Source organism: Pogoniulus pusillus, chromosome 23, assembly GCF_015220805.1.
Source record: "Pogoniulus pusillus isolate bPogPus1 chromosome 23, bPogPus1.pri, whole genome shotgun sequence".
Classification (NCBI taxonomy): domain Eukaryota; kingdom Metazoa; phylum Chordata; class Aves; order Piciformes; family Lybiidae; genus Pogoniulus; species Pogoniulus pusillus.
This window is the reverse complement of record NC_087286.1, coordinates 2802398-2822305: the sequence shown is the minus strand read 5'-3', so window position 1 is coordinate 2822305 and position 19908 is coordinate 2802398. Positions and strand designations below refer to the sequence as shown.

The 19908-nt window shown below is 48.5% G+C and overlaps 1 protein-coding gene across 1 annotated transcript in view; it reads right to left on the bottom strand.

Moving 5' to 3' along the window:
* Positions 1-1243: 1243 nt before the first annotated feature.
* The window catches only part of GARS1 (glycyl-tRNA synthetase 1), a 33703-nt gene continuing 15038 nt past the window's right edge, over positions 1244-19908 (bottom strand). Inside the window, exons 7-17 of the mRNA XM_064162361.1 lie at positions 19326-19471; positions 18207-18356; positions 16193-16355; positions 14712-14876; positions 10785-10897; positions 9291-9431; positions 8841-8926; positions 7750-7859; positions 6373-6466; positions 4131-4321; positions 1244-1618 (exon numbers count right to left, since the gene is read on the bottom strand). Coding sequence (XP_064018431.1) covers positions 1493-1618; positions 4131-4321; positions 6373-6466; positions 7750-7859; positions 8841-8926; positions 9291-9431; positions 10785-10897; positions 14712-14876; positions 16193-16355; positions 18207-18356; positions 19326-19471 — 1485 coding nt within the window. The 3' untranslated portion in view covers positions 1244-1492. The remainder of the gene's footprint in view (positions 1619-4130; positions 4322-6372; positions 6467-7749; positions 7860-8840; positions 8927-9290; positions 9432-10784; positions 10898-14711; positions 14877-16192; positions 16356-18206; positions 18357-19325; positions 19472-19908) is intronic.

The window sequence follows — 19908 nt, the reverse complement described above, 5'->3', positions numbered from 1 at the left end:
CATTTAGGCTCAAGCTCTCAGGTGGTCATTTGGTTTCACTGCTCAGCATTGTCTGCAGCCAGGTTTTCAAGAGAGCTCTTGCAGATAGGCAGACTAGGCCAGGGCAATGATTTGCAGCTCAGCTTACCCTGCAGCCATGTAGCAGAAACTGAGCCCTGAGGGAGTCACTCCTGGGAGCCAGGTGCAGACACACAGCAGGGAGAGGTCGTGGCTCTAAGCTATGCCTGCTGCCAGGGCTCATCAAAGCTGCTCTTCCAGACGAGGACATCCATCATAGCAGATCTCCAGCCAGCCACACCCAGCACAGTGGCGAGTTCATTTGCTAACCTGTCCTCAAGTGAGTGTTTTAAACCCGAGGAAAAGCTTGGAGCAGAATTCTTCTCTAGCCCCTAGAGGCTTCTTGTGCAGGGATAGAAAGCCTTGATGGCAGTACCCTCTTCAAGGGCTGGAGAACACCTGAGAAGGTTGAGATAAAATGATACAGAAGAAAACAGGACCACACCTCTCCTCACTGGGATGAGTGAAACACAAGTAGCTCGTGAGGTCTCTTCTAACTGGTCCAAGTAAGGCAAGGTTTAGTGTTCCTCAGACACCAAGGTGCCATTCCCACCTCTGGCTGCAGCAAGGCACTTTGACAGCACACAGGTTTGAATTTCTTCAGGTCCCAGAGAAGTCAAAAGGCCACCTGGTTCCCCTCCCACCTGCTGAGGGCAGTCTGGTTTCAGTCCCTGCTGCCAAAAAACATTTAATGAACAACTGCCCCTGCCGATGTTCTTGCACTCCACACCCCCTCAGCCAAACCAACCACCCATGCCAAGCAAGAGCAAGAACCACAACAGGATTTTCCACTTCCTCTCTGTTGTTCTGGATGCAAACACTCCCAATCCTGCAGAAACAGGTAATAAACACCTGCAGAAAGCAAACACCAAAGGAAAGCACTGAACTCATCTCTCAAGGTAGCCCAAGCCTGAAGCACTGCACAGCAGTGAAAGGAGGACTGATGCCTTGAGCACCTCTTCACGAACACAAGGCCAAGCAGCCAGTACCATCTTACACAAGAGTCCAAGGTGATCTGAATCCAAAGGGCAGGGTGTATGGTCCCTGCCTTCTTCAGGGGCTGTAATAAATGTGTGTAGCAACAACAGCCATCAGCAGGATGGAAAAAAGCAAAAGCTTTAAGAAAAACCTCCAAACCTTTAAAAGCCATTTCAGAAGAAAGCAGAAGGCTGCATGAACACAGAGAAGCAGGCAAATATAATGGCATCTTTATTCATAACACCTTCAACTTGGACTGCAATTATTTCACTTTTCCAAGTTAAATTCAGGCAAACTGAGGAGAAAAAAAGGAAACCAAAACCAAAACCAAACCAAACAAATAGTCCCTGTGTGCACAAACAATGCAGCTTTGAATAGTACACGATCAGTTTATTTCATATGAACATGAACAGTAAAAAGTGGACATCTGATGGGATTTGACTTCAGGTCCTTTTGTTTATTCCTCTATTGTGTCCTTTTTGCCAGTCTCTTGTCCCTCAAACTGTGGATACTTTGCCTCAACGTCAGCCCAAGTGAGATAACCGTTTGCCAGGTCACGGATGATGGCAGGAAGCTCAGAGATCTGCAAGTAAAGCCACAAAGGCACATGAAAGAAAGTCATCAGAATTGAGGTGCTCTGCTACACACTTGGGGAATGTGGATAATGTAAACATCAGCAACAGAACAGCTGCAAGGTACCTTCCTGCAAGAATATTTCTGGAGTAAAAACCATCAACCAGGAGGTTAGTCTCTGTCACATAAAGACTGCTTGGTTATTCAGAGTGAGCCACGAAGGAAATTCAGCTGTCACTGGTGGATCACAGCAAGGTTCATTCCTGGTTATGCTGCAGCTCATTATGCTACAGTTATGCTACAGTTCAGATGGTGGCCAAGAGAGCCAGTGGCATCCTGTCCTGGATCAGGAGCAGTGTGGCCAGTCAGTAGGACGAGGGAGGTTATTCTGCCCCTGGACTCAGCACTGCTCAGGCCACCCCTTGAGTGCTGTGTCCAGTTCTGGGCTCCTCAATTCAAGAGAGATATTGAGGTGTTGGAAGGTGTTTGGAGAAGGGCAGCAAGGCTGGGGAGGGGCCTGGAGCACAGCCCTGTGAGGAGAGGCTGAGGGAGCTGGGGGTGTGCAGCCTGCAGCAGAGGAGGCTCAGGGCAGACCTCATTGCTGTCTGCAGCTACCCGAAGGGAGGCTGTAGCCAGGTGGGGTTGGGTTCTGCTGCCAGGCAAGCAGCAACAGAACAAGGGGGGACAGCCTCAAGTTGTGCCAGGGGAGGTCTAGGCTGGATGTGAGGAGGAAGTTGTTGGCAGAGAGAGTGATTGGCATTGGAATGGGCTGCCCAGGGAGGTGGTGGAGTCTCTGTGGCTGGAGGTGTTGAAGCCAAGCCTGGCTGGGGCACTTAGTGCCATGGTCTGGGTGGCTGGCCAGGGGTGGGTGCTAGGTTGGGCTGGATGATCTTGGAGGACTCTTCCAACCTGGTTGATTCTATGATTATGCTACAGTTTTGGTAGGGAAGGAAAACAATGCACACATCCAGAAGCTGCTGTAAGCCAAGATTTACCCAGGTCCTACTTAAGGTAAGCCCAGTACAGAAGAAGCTGCCAGTTGCCTTTCCTTTGCTCCTCACAGCACACTGTCACAGTATGAAGCATCAACAAGAGGAACTAGAAAACTTGCAGTAATTGAATGATCTAATGAAGTTTTGTCTCTGCTGCTTGACAGTGAGAGGTCATTCAAGTGAGACAGATGGGTGCCCTGAGGAGCTGGCACTGCCTGCTACACTGAAGCAAACCCACAGCCAGCTCAGTAGCCCAAGGCGGTGCAGGTGTCTTGGTACACAGTGGAGCTGGAAGAACTCAGCCTTGCAGATGAGCACTAACTCCCCCTACTCCAGGAGCCAATCTGTGTTCCTAGGGGAAATCAGGGAGGGAAAGGCATGGCCAAAGTGTGAAGCTGCAGATCCATGACTCTGAGCAGGTTTTGCTCATACGCAATGGGAACACCATGGGAAGGCTTTGCTATTTCAGGTTCTCTATTATAGCCACAGCTTAGGCAGACTTTCTTGTTCACCAGCATCTTTGGCGCTGCACAGGCAACACTGGCTGGAAGCAAGATATGAGGAGTTTTCTCTGAGCTGTGCTTTGACAGCATGCAGCAGGCAAAAAGCTTCTGTCTTTCAGTGCCTGTGGATTCAGAGGAGCCCTGGCTTTGAAAGCCAGACACAACCTAGCAAATTATTTACTTAGCAAACTTCACTCACAAAGAGGCACTCTGAAGAGTAGTGCAATCAGCACAAGGCATGGCCTTCAAGCAAGATCAACACCTCTGCACCCAAGACAAACAAAAGGCTCTCCTCACTTCAGCAGCAGGGCTGGCGTCCTCTCTTTGACCACTGTCTGCTCCCTGGGGATTGCACAGAGCTGAGCTGCCTACAAGAGCTGTGGGCAGCTCTCCCATAAATCAGTGCCATGGCCGGAGCAGGACCAGCAGCCACCTGCCCTAGCCCGCAGCAGACCTGGCTCTGCGCTGGCCCGCAGCAGACCTGGCTCTGCGCTGGCCCGCAGCAGACCTGGCTCTGCCCTGGCCCGCAGCAGACCTGGCTCTGCCCTAGCCCACAGCAGACCTGGCTCTGCCCTAGCCCGCAGCAGACCTGGCTCTGCGCTGGCCCGCAGCAGACCTGGCTCTGCCCCAGCCCACAGCAGACCTGGCTCTGCGCTGGCCCGCAGCAGACCTGGCTCTGCCCTAGCCCACAGCAGACCTGGCTCTGCGCTGGCCTGCAGCAGACCTGGCTCTGCCCTAGCCCGCAGCAGACCTGGCTCTGCGCTGGCCCGCAGCAGACCTGGCTCTGCCCTAGCCCACAGCAGACCTGGCTCTGCGCTGGCCCGCAGCAGACCTGGCTCTGCGCTGGCCCGCAGCAGACCTGGCTCTGCGCTGGCCCGCAGCAGACCTGGCTCTGCCCTGGCCCGCAGCAGACCTGGCTCTGCCCTGGCCCGCAGCAGACCTGGCTCTGCGCTGGCCCGCAGCAGACCTGGCTCTGCCCTGGCCCGCAGCAGACCTGGCTCTGCCGTCAGCCAAGCGCCCCCGTTACCTCGGCGCGGATCTGGCGCATGGAGTCGCGGTCCCTCAGGGTGGCGGTGTGAGGGGTGCGGTTGACGGTGTCGAAGTCGATGGTGATGCCGAAGGCCACGCCGATCTCGTCGGTCCTGGCGTAGCGCCGGCCGATGGACCCGGAGGAGTCGTCCACCTTGTGAGAGATGCCGTTCCTGGTGAGTGCTTCAGCTGCGGAGAGCAGAGCAGAGCAGAGGAGATTGCCGGGCTGGTTACGCACTCAGCAGGCAACCTGACCCCAGCAGCGGCCTCCCACATCCTCAGGCAGCACCACACGTCCCTGTTTCACACACCACCACAGACCCTCACTTTCATTTTGACACAGGATTCAATGTTCCAGGCCCTACCAAGACTACAAACTGAAACCCACTACCCTCACTCTGCATCACTTGATGCTTACTCAAAGAGCAGTCATCAAGTTCTACCTGGCACTACAATCCCAGAACCCCACTCTGACTGAACACCACACCAGTCCTTCGTGTGTGCAGGGAGCTGGGGGTGCTGGCAGAGAGTAGCTGCAGAGGAGGCAGCAGTGTGCCCAGGTGGGCAGCAGAGCCAATGGCATCCTGGGCTGGCTCAGGAGCAGTGTGGGCAGCAGGACAAGGGAGGTTCTTCTGCCCCTGTGCTCAGCACTGCTCAGGCCACCCCTTGAGTGCTGTGTCCAGTTCTGGGCTCCTGAATTCAAGAGAAATGTTGAGGTGCTGGAAGGTGTTGGGAGAAGGGCAGCAAGGCTGGGGAGGGGCCTGGAGCAGAGCCCTGTGAGGAGAGGCTGAGGGAGCTGGGGGGGTGCAGCCTGCAGAAGAGGAGGCTCAGGGCAGAGCTCATTGCTGTCTACAAGTACCTGAAGGGAGGCTGTAGCCAGGTGGGGTTGGGCTCTGCTGCCAGGCAAGCAGCAACAGACCAAGGGGACACAGCCTCAAGTTGTGCCAGGGGAGGTCTAGGCTGGATGTTAGGAGGAAGTTGTTGTCAGAGAGAGTGATTGGCATTGGAATGGGCTGCCCAGGGAGGTGGTGGAGTCTCTGTGCCTGGAGGTGTTGAAGCCAAGCCTGGCTGGGGCACTTAGTGCCATGGTCTGGTTGACTGGCCAAGGCTGGGTGCTAGGTTGGGCTGGATAAGCTTGGAGGTCTCTTCCAACCTGCTTGATTCTCTAATTCTATGATACTATGTCCAGCATGGGAAGATGAGATCCTGAGCAGAACTGATGCCAACCATAAAAAGCACTGTCTGACATACAGTCCTGTTCCCATCCTTCACACACTGACATTTTGACCCAACACTTCTGTGCTGGTTTGAGGCTAACTGGAATATTTTCATGAGAAAAATTAAATGCTAGGCTGTGAAAGGAAACAATGGTGACATCTGCTGCACTCATAGGCTTGCTGAGACATGTAAAAGCAAGGACACCAACACAGATAAGAGAGTCTGTATCTATCTGTCAGTTGTCTGTGTTTTCTCCCTGGGCTTCTGCGGCTCTGCTTGGATCTGTGTAACCCAACTAACCATCCTGCTTCTAACCCCCCTTGCCAATCCTCCCAGCTCACCTTGCACATAAGGCAGATTCTGGGATAAGAGTTGGGGTTGGAAGGAAGGTGGAAGGGTGGTTGGGAGCTCCTCCTGGGGACTCTGCTTTCTGGGAGGGCTGCTGTGTTTCTGCATTACCTTTAACTTGTCTATTTCTGTCTATAGCTGTATCTGTATTTGTAATATATTGTAAATCTCTGCCTGTATGTTGTACTAGCTGTGAATATAAAGTTTCATTCCCTAACTTCCAGCTGGCTGTGTCTACCCTGGGTGAATTAATTGTTTGTGAGAGCAGGTAACTCCCAAACCATCACAACTTGGAGGCTCAGGAGCTCTGGGACCAGTTAAGTAAATTTAGCTGGTCAACAAGACTGAAGAGAAAAACAAAGCAAAATAAATTCCCACAGCCCCCCCAGTGCTCCTCACAGCTTCTCCTGAGCAGTGGGAAAGACTTCTTTTTGACTTAAAAAAAGAACTGTCTTTTACACTGCAAACCAGCATGAGGATGGACAGGGAGTTGGGGATTTTGGGGCTAGTCTGAAGAGTCTGGCAGATATCAACTCAGCTGCTTCAGCTCAGTGGCTCTCCCTTTTCATGTGAGACGGACATGATCCCAGTGCCATTTTCTCCCTACAGCGCTGAGGAATAAACCTCCTTGCAGTGCACACCCCCATCAGACCCACGGTGCTGAGTACACTTACATAGTTCCTTGACAAAAGGCATGAATTCCTGATTCTGGCTCAGAGGAAGCACAGAGCACTTGAATGGTGCTACAACAGCTGGGAAACTGAAGAACTAAGGAATGAAGAACACAAATACAAATAAACACAAGTTAAATGGTTAGGTCAGATTCTTAGGAGGTCAGAACAAGCTCTGACAGAGGTTGGAGGTAGGGTGCTTGTCCCAGGGGAGCAGCTGGCCTTTTGTCAGACATGAGCATTCAAGGCTCCAGCAGTAACACCTCACAGTACTGAAAGAAGATTGATTTTCTCCAGATGGCCAAATGTCACCTCACACCAAAAAAGGTCTACCAGAGCCCTCCCCAAAGAAAGTGAACCTCATCTGGAAAACGAAGGGTAGAAAGGTCATTCCAGATTTAGTTCTGCGCATGGCATAAAGGGCAAGGTTCTCACAATCACCTCACACCCTGTTTGATTCCAAGAGAGACTCCACACACAGGAGGAGTGCTCACAGCTCAAAGGTTTTCAGAAGCCTCCATAGACCCTCTCAGGTAAGTGTGCCAGAAGATGGGGAGACTTTGTATTTTCAGCAAGCTCTGTAAGGCTACAGAAGTCATGCAACTGAGATGTACCACAATGTGCTGCATCCCAGGCTACACAGAAAGTAAATGGGTAGAAGAAGGAAGCTAACACCCACGTTTTAGACTTCATGAGCAGTTTGTGACTTTCTGAAAGTCAGCTGCATCCTAATACTGGGCTCCTGATCTTGTTCCTCCTACTCATACCTGTATCACATCCTGTGGCAATCAAGAGACACTACAAACACAATCTAGCAGCCAGAAACAATGAACAGGAACCAGCATCGAGTTTACAGCCAGCTTCCTGTGGGCCACCAGCAATGGTGTAGACAGAGCATCAGTTTGGGCACTGGCTGGAGCAGGATGGTGCTCTGTATGTAACACACAGGCTTTGCTCTGCCCTCTGCTGCAGCAAAGTTCCAGGCTAGGCTTTTAGGGATGCTCAGAATCACAGAAAGTTGAATGCCATGGAGGACTAAGGAAACAGTTAGTCTATTGTCCATCTCACTGCACAGAATTAAACCACTGAAGAGATGTTTTTCTCTCAGTGATGCATCACTGCCAAGTGTGAATCCAGAATAAGGAATTTTTCTCCCCTTTCCAGTAATAAAGCAAGAGCCTCAGGAACAGACAGCCCCAGAAGGCTCTTCATGCACGTGTAAGTGACACTACACTGCCAAAAGCAGCAACTCAACAGCTCACCTGGGTTTTCCCACCTCTCCTATGTATTGTGCAGTCTTGTTTTAAGACTCTTTCCCCTGGATATTAGGCAAATGCTTGCAGCTGGTTTAAGCCCAGGCCCAGCCCCAGGCCCACTCACCGTCCTCTGCTCATCTCCTTCCCGGATGTGGAATGTGTGCTCAAACACTGTGTACATGATCCTCCCGATACCAAATGAGGGCTCAATTACATTTGGGATGATTTCTTCCACTGGAACACAAAAGAACCCATGTCATCATTAGAAAAGAATTCACACACACACCAAAAAAGGGCTTACTGAAGCTGCCTTTCTGCTTTGAAGTTCTGATTACATGGAGCTGAGCACAGGGAAATACAAAATTAAACACTTCTGCTCTAAATACAAATACTGGAAGTAGAGATTTGGGCTTAGTCCATGGATAGAATGTAGGGAGGTCGTAAGTCAGGGTCCCTTCTCTGGTCCAGACAGCAAATAGCATAGCACAACTTGCACTCATATAGATTAACCCTTTTCCATTTCACAATAGCAAAGCCTCATTCCGACTGGTCACTGGGCACAGTCCCTGCTCCATACTAAGCCACAAACTATACCCAGGCACTGTCTAGGACATTGGCATAGACCAAAACTGTGCCAGGGACCATGCCTGCAGATAGCCAGCCTGGATGAGGGCAGGGTAATGCTCAACCTCTGGCCCACATCAGTTTAGTGTACAGACACAGCATCAGTGTCCAGCAGTCCAAGCAGGTACATGGAGCTGCAGATCCAGTTTAAGTTCCAGCAAAGTCTCCCTCCACAACCTTAAGTCATTTAGCTGCCTGCTCCAGTGCAGCTCTCTCCCTATTCTCCACGTCCCTGCAGTGTGCCACAAGAAGGGGAAAGAAAAAGGATTAGCTAGTTAGTGCCCACACCAAGTCTCAGAAGATGTAACATGCACGTTATTGTACACGCGGTTTTCTCTCCAGTCCTTGCCACACATCTGTTGGAGGCTTTCTCCTCCTCCTCCCCTTTGTGAGGAAGGAGCTCAGTGGACAGCTGTGCTCTCACAGTGCAGCTCTTTAGAAAAAGCTCAGCTAGCAACTGAAGAAGAAACAACAACTGCAGGCATCAGCTGCCTTTGATAGTCAAGGACAGCACAGCTAACAAAGTTCACATTCAAAGTGCATCCTGCGCTCTTATTTTTGGTGATCAAAACAACAAAGAAGCAAGTGTACCATGTAATGTTTTCTGAAATCTCTTCACAGTGACCATGTCCTTTGTTATTTTAAAAGTTTTCCCTTCAGTTTCAACAGTGAATTCCCTGCAAAGGAAAAAGAAGTCACTTAAAATCTTCAGCAGTAATTGCCACACCAGAGCGGGGAAGTTGGTAAGCGCTTTGCATTCACTGAGGTGTCTTTCTTATGAGATGATCCTACTAAAGGCAGAAGCTCATTCCCATAATGGATAAACAAATAGTTGCACACTGTGGTTATACATTTATGTGCATACATCAAGATATATGTTGATGGATGACCAGCAGTGACTTTGCACAAGGGACAGCATTAAAAAGTTTCAGGTGATCCACCCTCATGAAGAAGCCGGTTTCAGATGGCACAAGTTAGGCCAAGCAACCCTTTGGCAACCCTCATCAGAGGTATCCAACCCCACACACGTTGCCAGCTCACCCTTTCTCATTGAGCAGCTGCTCCATCTCAGTGATGTAGCACTCATCACACACAGACAGGTATTCCATCACCACCTTTGCATCCTTCTTGTAAGCTTTGCCAATGGCTCCCTTATTTGCCTCAAACTGAACAATGTTGACTGTTCTGTACAAGGCAGTTAAGGAGTTTGAGATGAGAGAAGGCACAGCCTGGTTCTTTTGCTATCATAGAATCAGTCAGGGTTGGAAGAGACCACAAGGATCAGCCAGTCCCAACCCCCCTGCCATGTCCAGGGACACCCTACCCTAGAGCAGGCTGCACACAGCCTCAGCCAGCCTGGCCTCAAACACCTCCAGCCATGGGGCCTCAACCACCTCCCTGGGCAACCCAGTCCAGCCGCTCACCACTCTCATCACCAACAACTTCCTCCTCACCTCCAGGCTGACTCTCCCCACCTCCAGCTTTGCTCCGTTCCCCCCAGTCCTGTCACTCCCTGAAAGCCTAAAAAGTCCCTCCCCAGCTTTTTTGTAGGACCCTTTCAGATGCTGGAAGGCCACAAGAAGGTCACCACCAGCTATGTCAAAGCTAAATGCTACACAATAGAGAGACATGTCCTCTGCTACTGGGTTAAGGAAACGCCTTCTGAGAGGGAAGTTTCCTCTTCTGGGAAGACCTTCTAGGAGCTTTCCAGTACTTGAAAGGGATCTGTAAGAAAGATGAGGAGGGACTCTATCAGAGAGTGTAGTGATAAAAAAACCCAAGCACAATAATAAGTTCCCTTTGCCCATCTGAGTAAAGTCACTTACATGCTCAATTTGTTGGAAGTAACTTCCCAAACTCATAGAATCATAGAATTGCAGAATGGTTTAGGTTGGAAGGGACATAGGCAGGGACACTTCTTACTAGAACAGGTCGCTCAAGGACTCATCCAACCTGGCCTTCAACACCTCCAGGGAGGTCGTGGAGCACAGAATCACCCAATGTGAGCAAAGATCACATTCTGTGATTCTGTGCTCTACAACTTCCCTGGGCAACCTGTGCCAGTGTCTCACCACCCTCACTGCAAAGAACCCTTTTCTAATGCCTAGTTTCAGTCTCCCCTCTGCCAGTTTAAACCCATTACCCCTTGTGCTGTCATTACAAGACCTTGTCAATAGTAAATCCCCAGCCTCCCTATAGGCCCCCTCCAGATAGTGGAAGGCCACTATAAGGTCTTCTCAAAGCCTTCTCTTCTCCAGGCTGCAGAGCCCCAACTCTCTCAGCCTGTCCTCATAGCAGAGCTGCTGCAGCCCTCTGAGCATCTTCATGGCCCTCCTCTGGACTTGCTCTAACACTTCCATGTCCTTCTTGTGTTGGGGGCTCCAGGACTGCAGGTGGGGTCTGAGGAGAGCAGTCATACTGGTCTGCAGCATTAGTTCCCCTGCTGTATTCACAGCCGTAACTTAAAATGGAGCTGCACAGCCCTTCAAGACATCTGACTGTCAGTTCACTTTTCACTTTAGTTTATTCTGAAAGGATATAGGTTCTTTGAGAGGCTTCTCAGCTACAAGAGGAACTTTGGTGGCACGGGCATGGCAGGAGAGGTCATAGCAGGACCGATCAGCACAGCCAACGATCTCAATCCAACCCTGAAAAAACAGAAAGGAAAGCTTTCACCAGCTCACTTTTTTGTCCACTTAACCATCAAATATGTTTATTCACCTTTAAGCCCTCCCCCTTCTCCCATGACTGTTTTTTCTACATAATTAGCTCTGTTACAATAAGCAGCCCTCACTCACTAGTTGCTCCCTCATTTGGATGATTGCTTGTTTCCAGAGGAAATTATCAGTCATCTAACCAGTGCCTGTGTTCAGGGCTGGGTTTTCCACATGGCTTGGCAGAACACAGCAGTGTGCCAACAGCTTGGGGCTGGGACCAGAGCACAGAGTCCTATCACTCACATGCTGTAGGCACACAGACACCATGCTTTCAGGGCTTTGCTGCTCTGCAAGCACAGAACAGACAGCAGACAACTACAACTGGCCCACCAGAGTGGCCAAAAGCCTGCTTTGCAAGCCAGTAAGACACAGATGACATACAAAGGAAACACTTCTTTAACCATTTCAAGCTTGTGTGGCAAGGAGGAGCCTCAAAACCCCATTCACACACAGGGAACACTTGCAGCAAACACAACCACCACCTGGATTTGCCAAAAGACAATCCTGTGTTAAGAAAAGGCACATCAGCTGCTTCCCATGCACCATCCCATCAGCATGCACACACAGCCAGTTGGATGCTAGGTGGTTTTCCAGCCTGCGGGGAAAGGGATGTGAACAAAAAGAAACCTCTGTGCTAGAAAAAATAGGGTGTTCCAGAGTTGGGTTTGTTCATCTCATAGAATGCCAGATTGGAAGGGACCCCAAGGATCACAGAATGGTTTAGGTTGGAAGGGACCTCAAGGATCATCCAGTTCCAGCCCCCTGCCATAGGCAGGGACACCTCCCACTAGAACAGGTCGCTCAAGACCTCATCCAACCTGGTCTTCAACACCTCCAGGTTGATCACATTGGGTGATTCTGTGCTCCACAACCTCCCTGGGCAACCTGTGCCAGTGTCTCACCACCCTCACTGCAAAGAACCCTCTCCTAATATCCAGTTTCAGTCTCCCCTCTGCCAGTTTAAACCCATTACCCCTTGTCCTGTCATTACAAGACCTTCCGAAAGCCCCCTTCAGATAGAGGAAGGCCACTATAAGGTCTTCTCAAAGCCTTCTCTTCTCCAGGCTGCAGGGCCCCAACTCTTGTAGCCTGTCCTCACAGCAGAGCTGCTGCAGCCCTCTGAGCATCTTGGTGGCCTCCTCCTGACTGGCTCCAACACTTTCATGTCCTTCTCGTGTTGAAAGCACCAGAACTGCACACATGACTCCAGGTAGGGCCTGACAAGAGCAGAGTTTTTACTCCCCTCCTTTGCCCTGCTGGCCACTTGGATCATCTGGTCCAACACCTCTCTAGGTGACAGTGCAGGTTAAATGAGGTGGCCCAGCACCCTGTGAAGGTGCTGTCCAGTGTAGGAGAATCCACTGCTTTGCCTGAGAGTTTATTCCAACATCTAACTGTTCTCACTGTGAAAAATGTTCTTCTGGAGTTGAGTGGAAATCTCCCCAGCAGTAACCTGTGCCCACCAGCCTTTATCTTTTCCATGGGACTCCTTGTAAAAAGAGTCTCCCTCCTCCTGGTAGCCACCCTTTATGTACTGATAGATGGTAATAAGGTCTCCCTGTGGTTTTTAACACAAATAATTAGGGCACTACAGCCAACACAGAATATATGTTTATGTAGTAACTTTACAGAACAGATTTTAAGCTACTTAGAGCAGTTACATTATACTATGGAGTGCTGCAAGTTGGCACAAACATTTCTGGTCAGTTAAGTGACCAACCAAAGCACAAGTTTAGCTCACAAGGTGCTTTTGTCACACCCCTGCAATTTGTGCCTTCACCTCTGGGTCAGGCTGTCAGACACACTGCTCTGTCAGTGTTGTCCTAATCCCTGACAAGTTTATTACCCTTATTTACATGATGTGGTCCACACATGCCCAGGCTGGAAAGAGAAGCTATGAACATATAGGAGTCAGCTATCTACATTCAGAGGAAGCCAATCCATCCATCTACAGGGCTCTTTAGTATGAAGACAAATCACTCATCCAAGCTGCAGGGACTTTTTTTCTAATCCTAAACTTGGTAAATTCTTTGTTTCTAATCCTAAATTTGGTAAATTGTTCATTTCTAATCCTAAATTTGGTAGATTGTTTGTTTCTAACCCTAAATTTGGTAAATTGTTCATTTCTAATCCTAAATTTGGTAGATTTTTTGTTTCTAATCCTAATTTGGGTTTTACTGGCTGCTATTCCCCTAACTAGCTATAATGAATCTTCACTAGTAATAAGTCAGTTGAGTTCCTTCAGAGAGGGAAAAAACTCACTAAAAAAAACCCTAAAAATCCACATACAGACAAAGCCCATCAACCACACAACTTCCTCACTCACAGCTTGCAGGAAGCTCTCCCTACCCTTCAACAAGGTTGTTTGAACCATCTAAAGCCTTGACCTGTGGCCACCTTTGGCCTGAGCATGCCACCAGTTTGGTTAGCAAACTGGCCAAGACTGTGGATGAGGTCTCCTCATAGAAGTGTCACTGTGATGAAACAGATTAACCCCACAGACCTCAGCAATATCCATTCTGATCCCTTACTGGAACTTGACATACAGAGTTCTCTAGATATTTTCAGATACCTGGACACACCCTAGACTCCTCAGACAGTCTAACCAGGCAAAGAACAGTTGTTTCACTACACACAAAGGAAAAATAATGAAGTAACATTTTCTTTTATGTCAGATTCAACCCAAAAAGTAGATTCTGCACCCTTGAAGAGAGGAATAACTTCACAATCAACATCATCTAGTCACTATGTCTCCAAAGGCATTTTCTTGGAACTATTACTCCCACTGATATCCTTGGCTGAGACTGACTGAAGTGGCTGAAGGATCTCCAAGAATATCTAAAAATGAGCTTTGCCCTTAACTACCTACTGCTGGTTTTCCTGAGAGAATAAAAATGACACATTTTTCACAATGCATCCAACAATGCAAGAGAAAAACAAAGCACTCAACAAGGCCTGAGCTGAAAAGCTTTGAATCACTCAGCAGGAAGATAAAAAAAATCCTTGGGAAATTTTTCTCCCAGCACCAGCTGCCTAAACTGGCAGGAGTGAACTGATTTCTCACAGCCTGGAAGTGGGGAAGGAAGAGCAAGCATTTAAGCAGGAAGGATTCTGCCCTGGAATAACACCTCCAGAGAAGGGTGACAAAGCTGGGGAAAGGCCTGGAACACAAACCCTATGAGGAGAGGTTGAGGGAGCTGGGGTTGTTTAGCCTGGAGAAGAGGAAGCTCAGGGGGGACCCCACTGCTGTCTACAACTACTCTACAACTACCCGAAGGGACATTGTAGCCAGGTGGGGGGTGGCCTCTTCTCCCAGGCAACCACCAACAGAACAAGGGGACACAGTCTCAAGCTGTGCCAGGGGAAGTCTAGGCTGGATGTTAGGAGGAAGTTCTTCACAGAGAGAGTGATTGGCATTGGAATGGGCTGCCCAGGGAGGTGGTGGAGTAGCCATCCCTGGGGGTGTTCAAAAAAAGCCTGGCTGGGGCACTTAGTGCCATGGTCTGGTGGATTGGTCAGGGCTGGGTGCTAGGTTGGACTGGATGAGCTTGAAGCTCTCTTCCAGCCTGGTTGATTCTATTCTATCCTATTTCCACTGCAGTGTGTTCATACCGATGTGGGACTGGGCATAAGGAGCAAACTCACAGCCCTAGTTCTGAAACCGAAGAAATCAGGCAAAGGCTCTTCCTGCACTACAAGCAGATCTGACGGTGAGTGCCACTTGCTGTTTCACTCTGCCACTTACATAGGATGTTTTGGACTCTGCATCCCAGCAGTCACAGGCATAATGAGCCATCTCATTCTCCATATGCTGTCGGAAGCGCAGCTTCTCTGGGGATACACCGACCTTTGTGAGGAAGAGGTAGATTCTGCCAATGAAGTAACCGAGAACGGAGTTATTGATCACACCCTGGAAAGGGAAAAAGCAGGAGGATAAACAAAAAAGCCCCAACAAACACAGACATTCATTCCTAAGGAAGCAAAGTCATCATTCATTGTACTTATGCAAACAACCTGACACATTAGACAACTTCTTGCAGCTGCCTGTGATAAAGTACTGTCTCTCCCCTCAATTTCAAACCCACTTAGTGCCACTGGCAGTAACGTGACCTGAACAAAAGAGTAACTCATTGTTACTCCAGAATTCACCACCAGCTGCCTCTAAAGATGACCTACCTGAAATATCTTGCTGTGTGCCACAGTGTGGTCACTGGTATCACAATGGTGCATGGGAATCACCACAGGACCCCACAATAGCAGGGTAGTGTTGCAGTGGTTTGAGATTTTGGGGAGATGGAGTGGAGGGGATGGGTGAACCTATTCATTCATCATCTGCCTGAATGGACTATTGAGTAGTGCAACTCCAATGTGTAAGTCACATACTGGTGGGGATCAGCAGCTGAGCACTGGATTCCCAGTTCACTGCTGAGCTTTTGGTGGATATTGCTATTGCTTTCCTCTTACTGATCCTCTCCCATTACCTGTGCTAGTTTGAGCCTAGCTGGGATATTTTAGTGAGAGGAATTAGATGATAGGCTGTGAAAAGGAAACAATGGTGATGTCTACTGCACTCATAGGCTTGCTGAGGTGGATAAAAACAGGAACACAAACATAGATAACAGAGTTGCTCTCTGGCTCTGGCTGCCTGCACTTCTTTCCCTAACCTGCTGTCAAAGTAATCCTTCTGCTTCTTACACCCCCGGCCATTTCTTCAAACTCACCTTGAATGTAAGGCAAAGTCTGGGATAAGGTAGAGGGGTGGAAAGGAGGTGGAAGTGTGGCTGGGAGCCCCTCCTGGGGGCTCTGGTTTCTGGGAGGGCTGCTGTGTTTCTGTATTGCCTTTTTAACTTGTCTATTTCTGTCTATAGCTGTAGATACTGTCACTATCTGTTTGTATCTTGTGCTAAGCTGTAAATACAAAGCTGCACTCTAGTTTCCAACTCAGCTGAGTCTAGCCTGGGTGATTTCATAAGAGTGGGGAGGCAGGGAACACCCAAACCATCACATTACCTAAGCATGAAGCTTAACCTCCAACCACCATCCCAGCACCACTCACAGCGTTTCACTACTTCTTGTAAGGGCCAGGCTGGGATCTCCTCACACCGATTCACTGACCCCTAAACTCGGAAGCAAACCCAAGCTGGCACCAAGACAACAGTTTGCACTTCAGCCTCCAGAACAATATTCAGATGAGCAAGCTCCATGTGCTCAGAAGAGGAAGGTTACCTGTTGGACAGCATCTCCCAGCCGCATTACATGGGCAGACTGCCCGCTGACCTGGGCCTTGGAGGAGTACAGCAGGATGTTGAGATCTGCCACATTCTGAAACTTGGGGTGATTTTTCTCACTGGGATCCACAAAGTGCTCAATTTCTGCCATGGTGAATTCCCTAAAGGAAACACAACCAATCACATAGAAAATATTCTACATGTTAGCCACACATAAAAACTGATTCTGCTCTAACCTCTCACAAGCAAGTCAGCAGTTTAAAAACTTAGCATATGACTGGAACATGAACCAGTCTCAACAGTGGATTTAATTTCATCTTCAAATTCCTAGTAAAGCTTTCTACAAATTCATGTAGAGATTTCTCCATGGTTAGGCTGTGGCTATCCTCTCTGTGCTTCAGAGCAGAGAACATCACCTCTGGAAACGATTCCAGAGGTTCCCTCTAGTTTTTCCAGATGGCTGTGACACCCATACTGCTACAGGGTCAATGAAGAGTAACCCACCGAACCATTCAGTGGCCTTAACTTGTGTTGGAGGGGCCCAAAATAGCAGATGAGGCAATTTCTTGAGGATAATGACACTGCTCCATTTAGCAACAGACATTCTGCTTTAAGAAGTTGTCTTTAAACACATTTATACTCATGTGCTCATTCGCAGCCTTGAAACCACTGTATATTGAATTAGCTTGTTATCCAGAACCTTTATAAAGCTCTAGGGAATCACAGAATCATAGAACCAAGCAGGTTGGAAGAGACCTCCAAGATCATCCAGTCCAACCCATCACCTAGCCCTATCCAGTCGACTAGACCATGGCACTAAGTGCCCCAGCCAGGCTTGGCTTCAACACCTCCAGCAACAGCGACTCCACCACCTCCCTGGGCAGCCCATTCCAATGCCAATCACTCTCTCTGCCAACAACTTCCTAACAACATCCACCCTACACTTCCCCTGGCACAACTTGAGACTGTGTCCCCTTGTTCTGTTGCTGGTTGTCTGGGAGAAGAGCCCAACCCCACCTGGCTACAGCCTCCCCTCAGGGAGTTGTAGACAGCAGTTGTAGACAGCAATCATTAATTGTAAATCACAGGCAGCAGGTTGTAATTTGCTATCATAGCATAACAGTCTCCAGTAAAGGTTCCACAAGTGTATAACTTATACTTGTGTGAAACAGCCTTTCAATGAGAGAAGTCTTCCAATAAAAGAAGTTCTCATTTCCAGGTGAGCAAGAAAGGAGTACAGAGGAAGTTCCAAAGGGTTCTCTTAGTGCTAAAGGAGTTGCTGCCTCACTGTGACATTTGTAGCACCATATTGACTAATGGCCAAGTTTACAGCACATTCTGCCCGTGTGTATGGCAGAACTACACTTACTGCACGAGAGCTCTTGCTCCAAATTAGACTGAAGAGACTTCATAACCTCAGTTAAAACACAGAAGTTGTGCTTAATGAAATGCAGTAGTTGCTTTTATCCTGAGACAGAAAGCTTTGAAAGTAATTCTAAGTAACCCTGAGCTTTCCTGCTTGACTGATCTTGGGACACAAACACATGCCCTAATTCAGGTTATCTCACAACTTCCTTCTGTAATAAGTTGCAGAGCCAAGATAAGGAAGTAGTGCTGCAGAGTCAATCACGTTTTGATTCCAGATTCCAGGTTTGAAGTAAATCAGGTGACCACGAAGAAGCAAAGCTGCACGTCCTGTGGAGGACACAGCTACCTTCAGTATGACTTGTTTAGATTATGATGGAAGCCAAATTTTGCTAGTAAAAGGTTAATGCAGGTGTTTCTGAAGCAGCAGCTATTGCAGAGATCCCATGTCTCCCCAGCCAGGCAGAATCCTGTAGCTGAAAAGTTAAATCAGCTCACCCTTGAACCCCAAGCTCTAACGGAGACATTATCAGGAGCCCTCTGGGAGAAAGCACTGGAGTGAAACACTCATGTACAAAGAGAGGAGCGAAAGGGAGGTGCTGCCTGCTCCCAGGCAGCCTTCTGTTCCGAGGGGAAATGTGCAGTACCTCACTCTGATAAGGCCGGAGCGGGGTGAGATCTCATTCCTGAAGGAATTTCCAATCTGGGCAGCAGCAAAGGGCAGTTTGCCTTGGTTAAACTCCAGAAGACGTTTGAAGTTGAGGAATATTCCCTGGGCAGTTTCTGGCCTCAGATAGCTGAAAGGAGATAGAAGAGAGGAAAAATCGGGAAGACAAAAAGGAGGGGAAAACAGTGAGAAAACAAAACCACCATTACTATGAAACTTTATTCTCATGTCTTCCTACTGCAAGCACAAAACAATGAAGCAGTAGATTGAAGGGAAAAACAAACAAATGAACATCAGCTGGAGCCCAAACACAGCAAACACAGTTATTCCCAGAAGTAAATTTGAGGACTTGGCTGCTTTAGAGATGCAAGCATGGCATAGGAAAAGGTCTTTGAGTAAAATATATTGGCCAGTGGCACCAAGGAGGTCTCAGAGAATGCACCCTTCTTGCCTCTGTGCAGGCAAACCATGACTGTGGCTCTGCTGGTACACGAACTATGAAGTGGCTTTAAGGTAAGGCCCTTGCAACCTTCACAGTGTCTTGAGGCCTCCACAGAGGACACCACCCACACAGACTACTTTGCATACTACACAAGATATATCTCTGATCCCATCCCAGACCAAATGAAAGAATCATATTCTTGATTCTTAATGGACATAATAGTTTTGGAGACCTCAATTCAGACAGCAGCCTCTACATTCTCACACACTAACTACACCACCTAGCAGAAGACTTTACAACTGGATCACCCTGCTAAGTAACTTCACCACGAAACAGGAACACTGAAACCGATTCTCTGTAACCACAGAGGCACAGACAACTGGGGACTCAGCATTAATTTGCTTTTATGGAAACATCTCCAAAGAGCAAGGGTCTAACTGTGATCTACATTGCTTCAAGTGTTTCCATGACTCTGCAAAGCTCCTTGTTTCTCCTACCCTTCACCAAGAGTACAAGAAATACTAACATGCCAGAGAACACCGGGACTGAAAGGCAGGCGAAAGGCTAGTCAAGAAGAAACTGATTATTCAAATCTGCTGAGACTTCATTTTTATTCTAAGCAATCTATGAGGAGGAAAGAATGAGATCAGTACCTACCCAGGCATGTTTCCTCCAGGCCCAATGGAGGTCTTGAACATCAGATTGAAAGAAACAGGAGGGGACAGGTCGTTCCCAGTGATAGGTGACTTCACGTTGTAGTTCACAAAAAGGTCTGCAAGCTCTTGCTGGCCATAATTGTCCAACTAATATCAAAACACAGGAGAATTGTTTTCATTACTAGACAAGGTAACAGGAATGAATTCATCTCCTCTTCATCCTTCACTGAGCACAATGCACAGCTCTGAATCACTTGCCCAAAACATTCCCTTTTAACCTAAATTTTCAAGCAAGCTGAAGTTTGAACCAACAGTATAAAACCAGACTGCACATCCACCAACCCATTTAAGTAACACAGGTCCAAGACTCAGTCATACCACAGGAAGCCTGAAGTCTAGATGGAAATGCAAGCACTGAGCCTAAGAGTGGGTGTAAAGCAAGTCACTGGGACTGCATCAACACCCACCAGTAGCTTCTTTTGAACAGTTTCAGCTGCAACATGAGGAGCAGTGTGTTGGGAAGGAAAAAAATACAGCAACGACAAAGAAAGCTAAAATCTCTGCAGGGCTTTGTTTCCATTCAA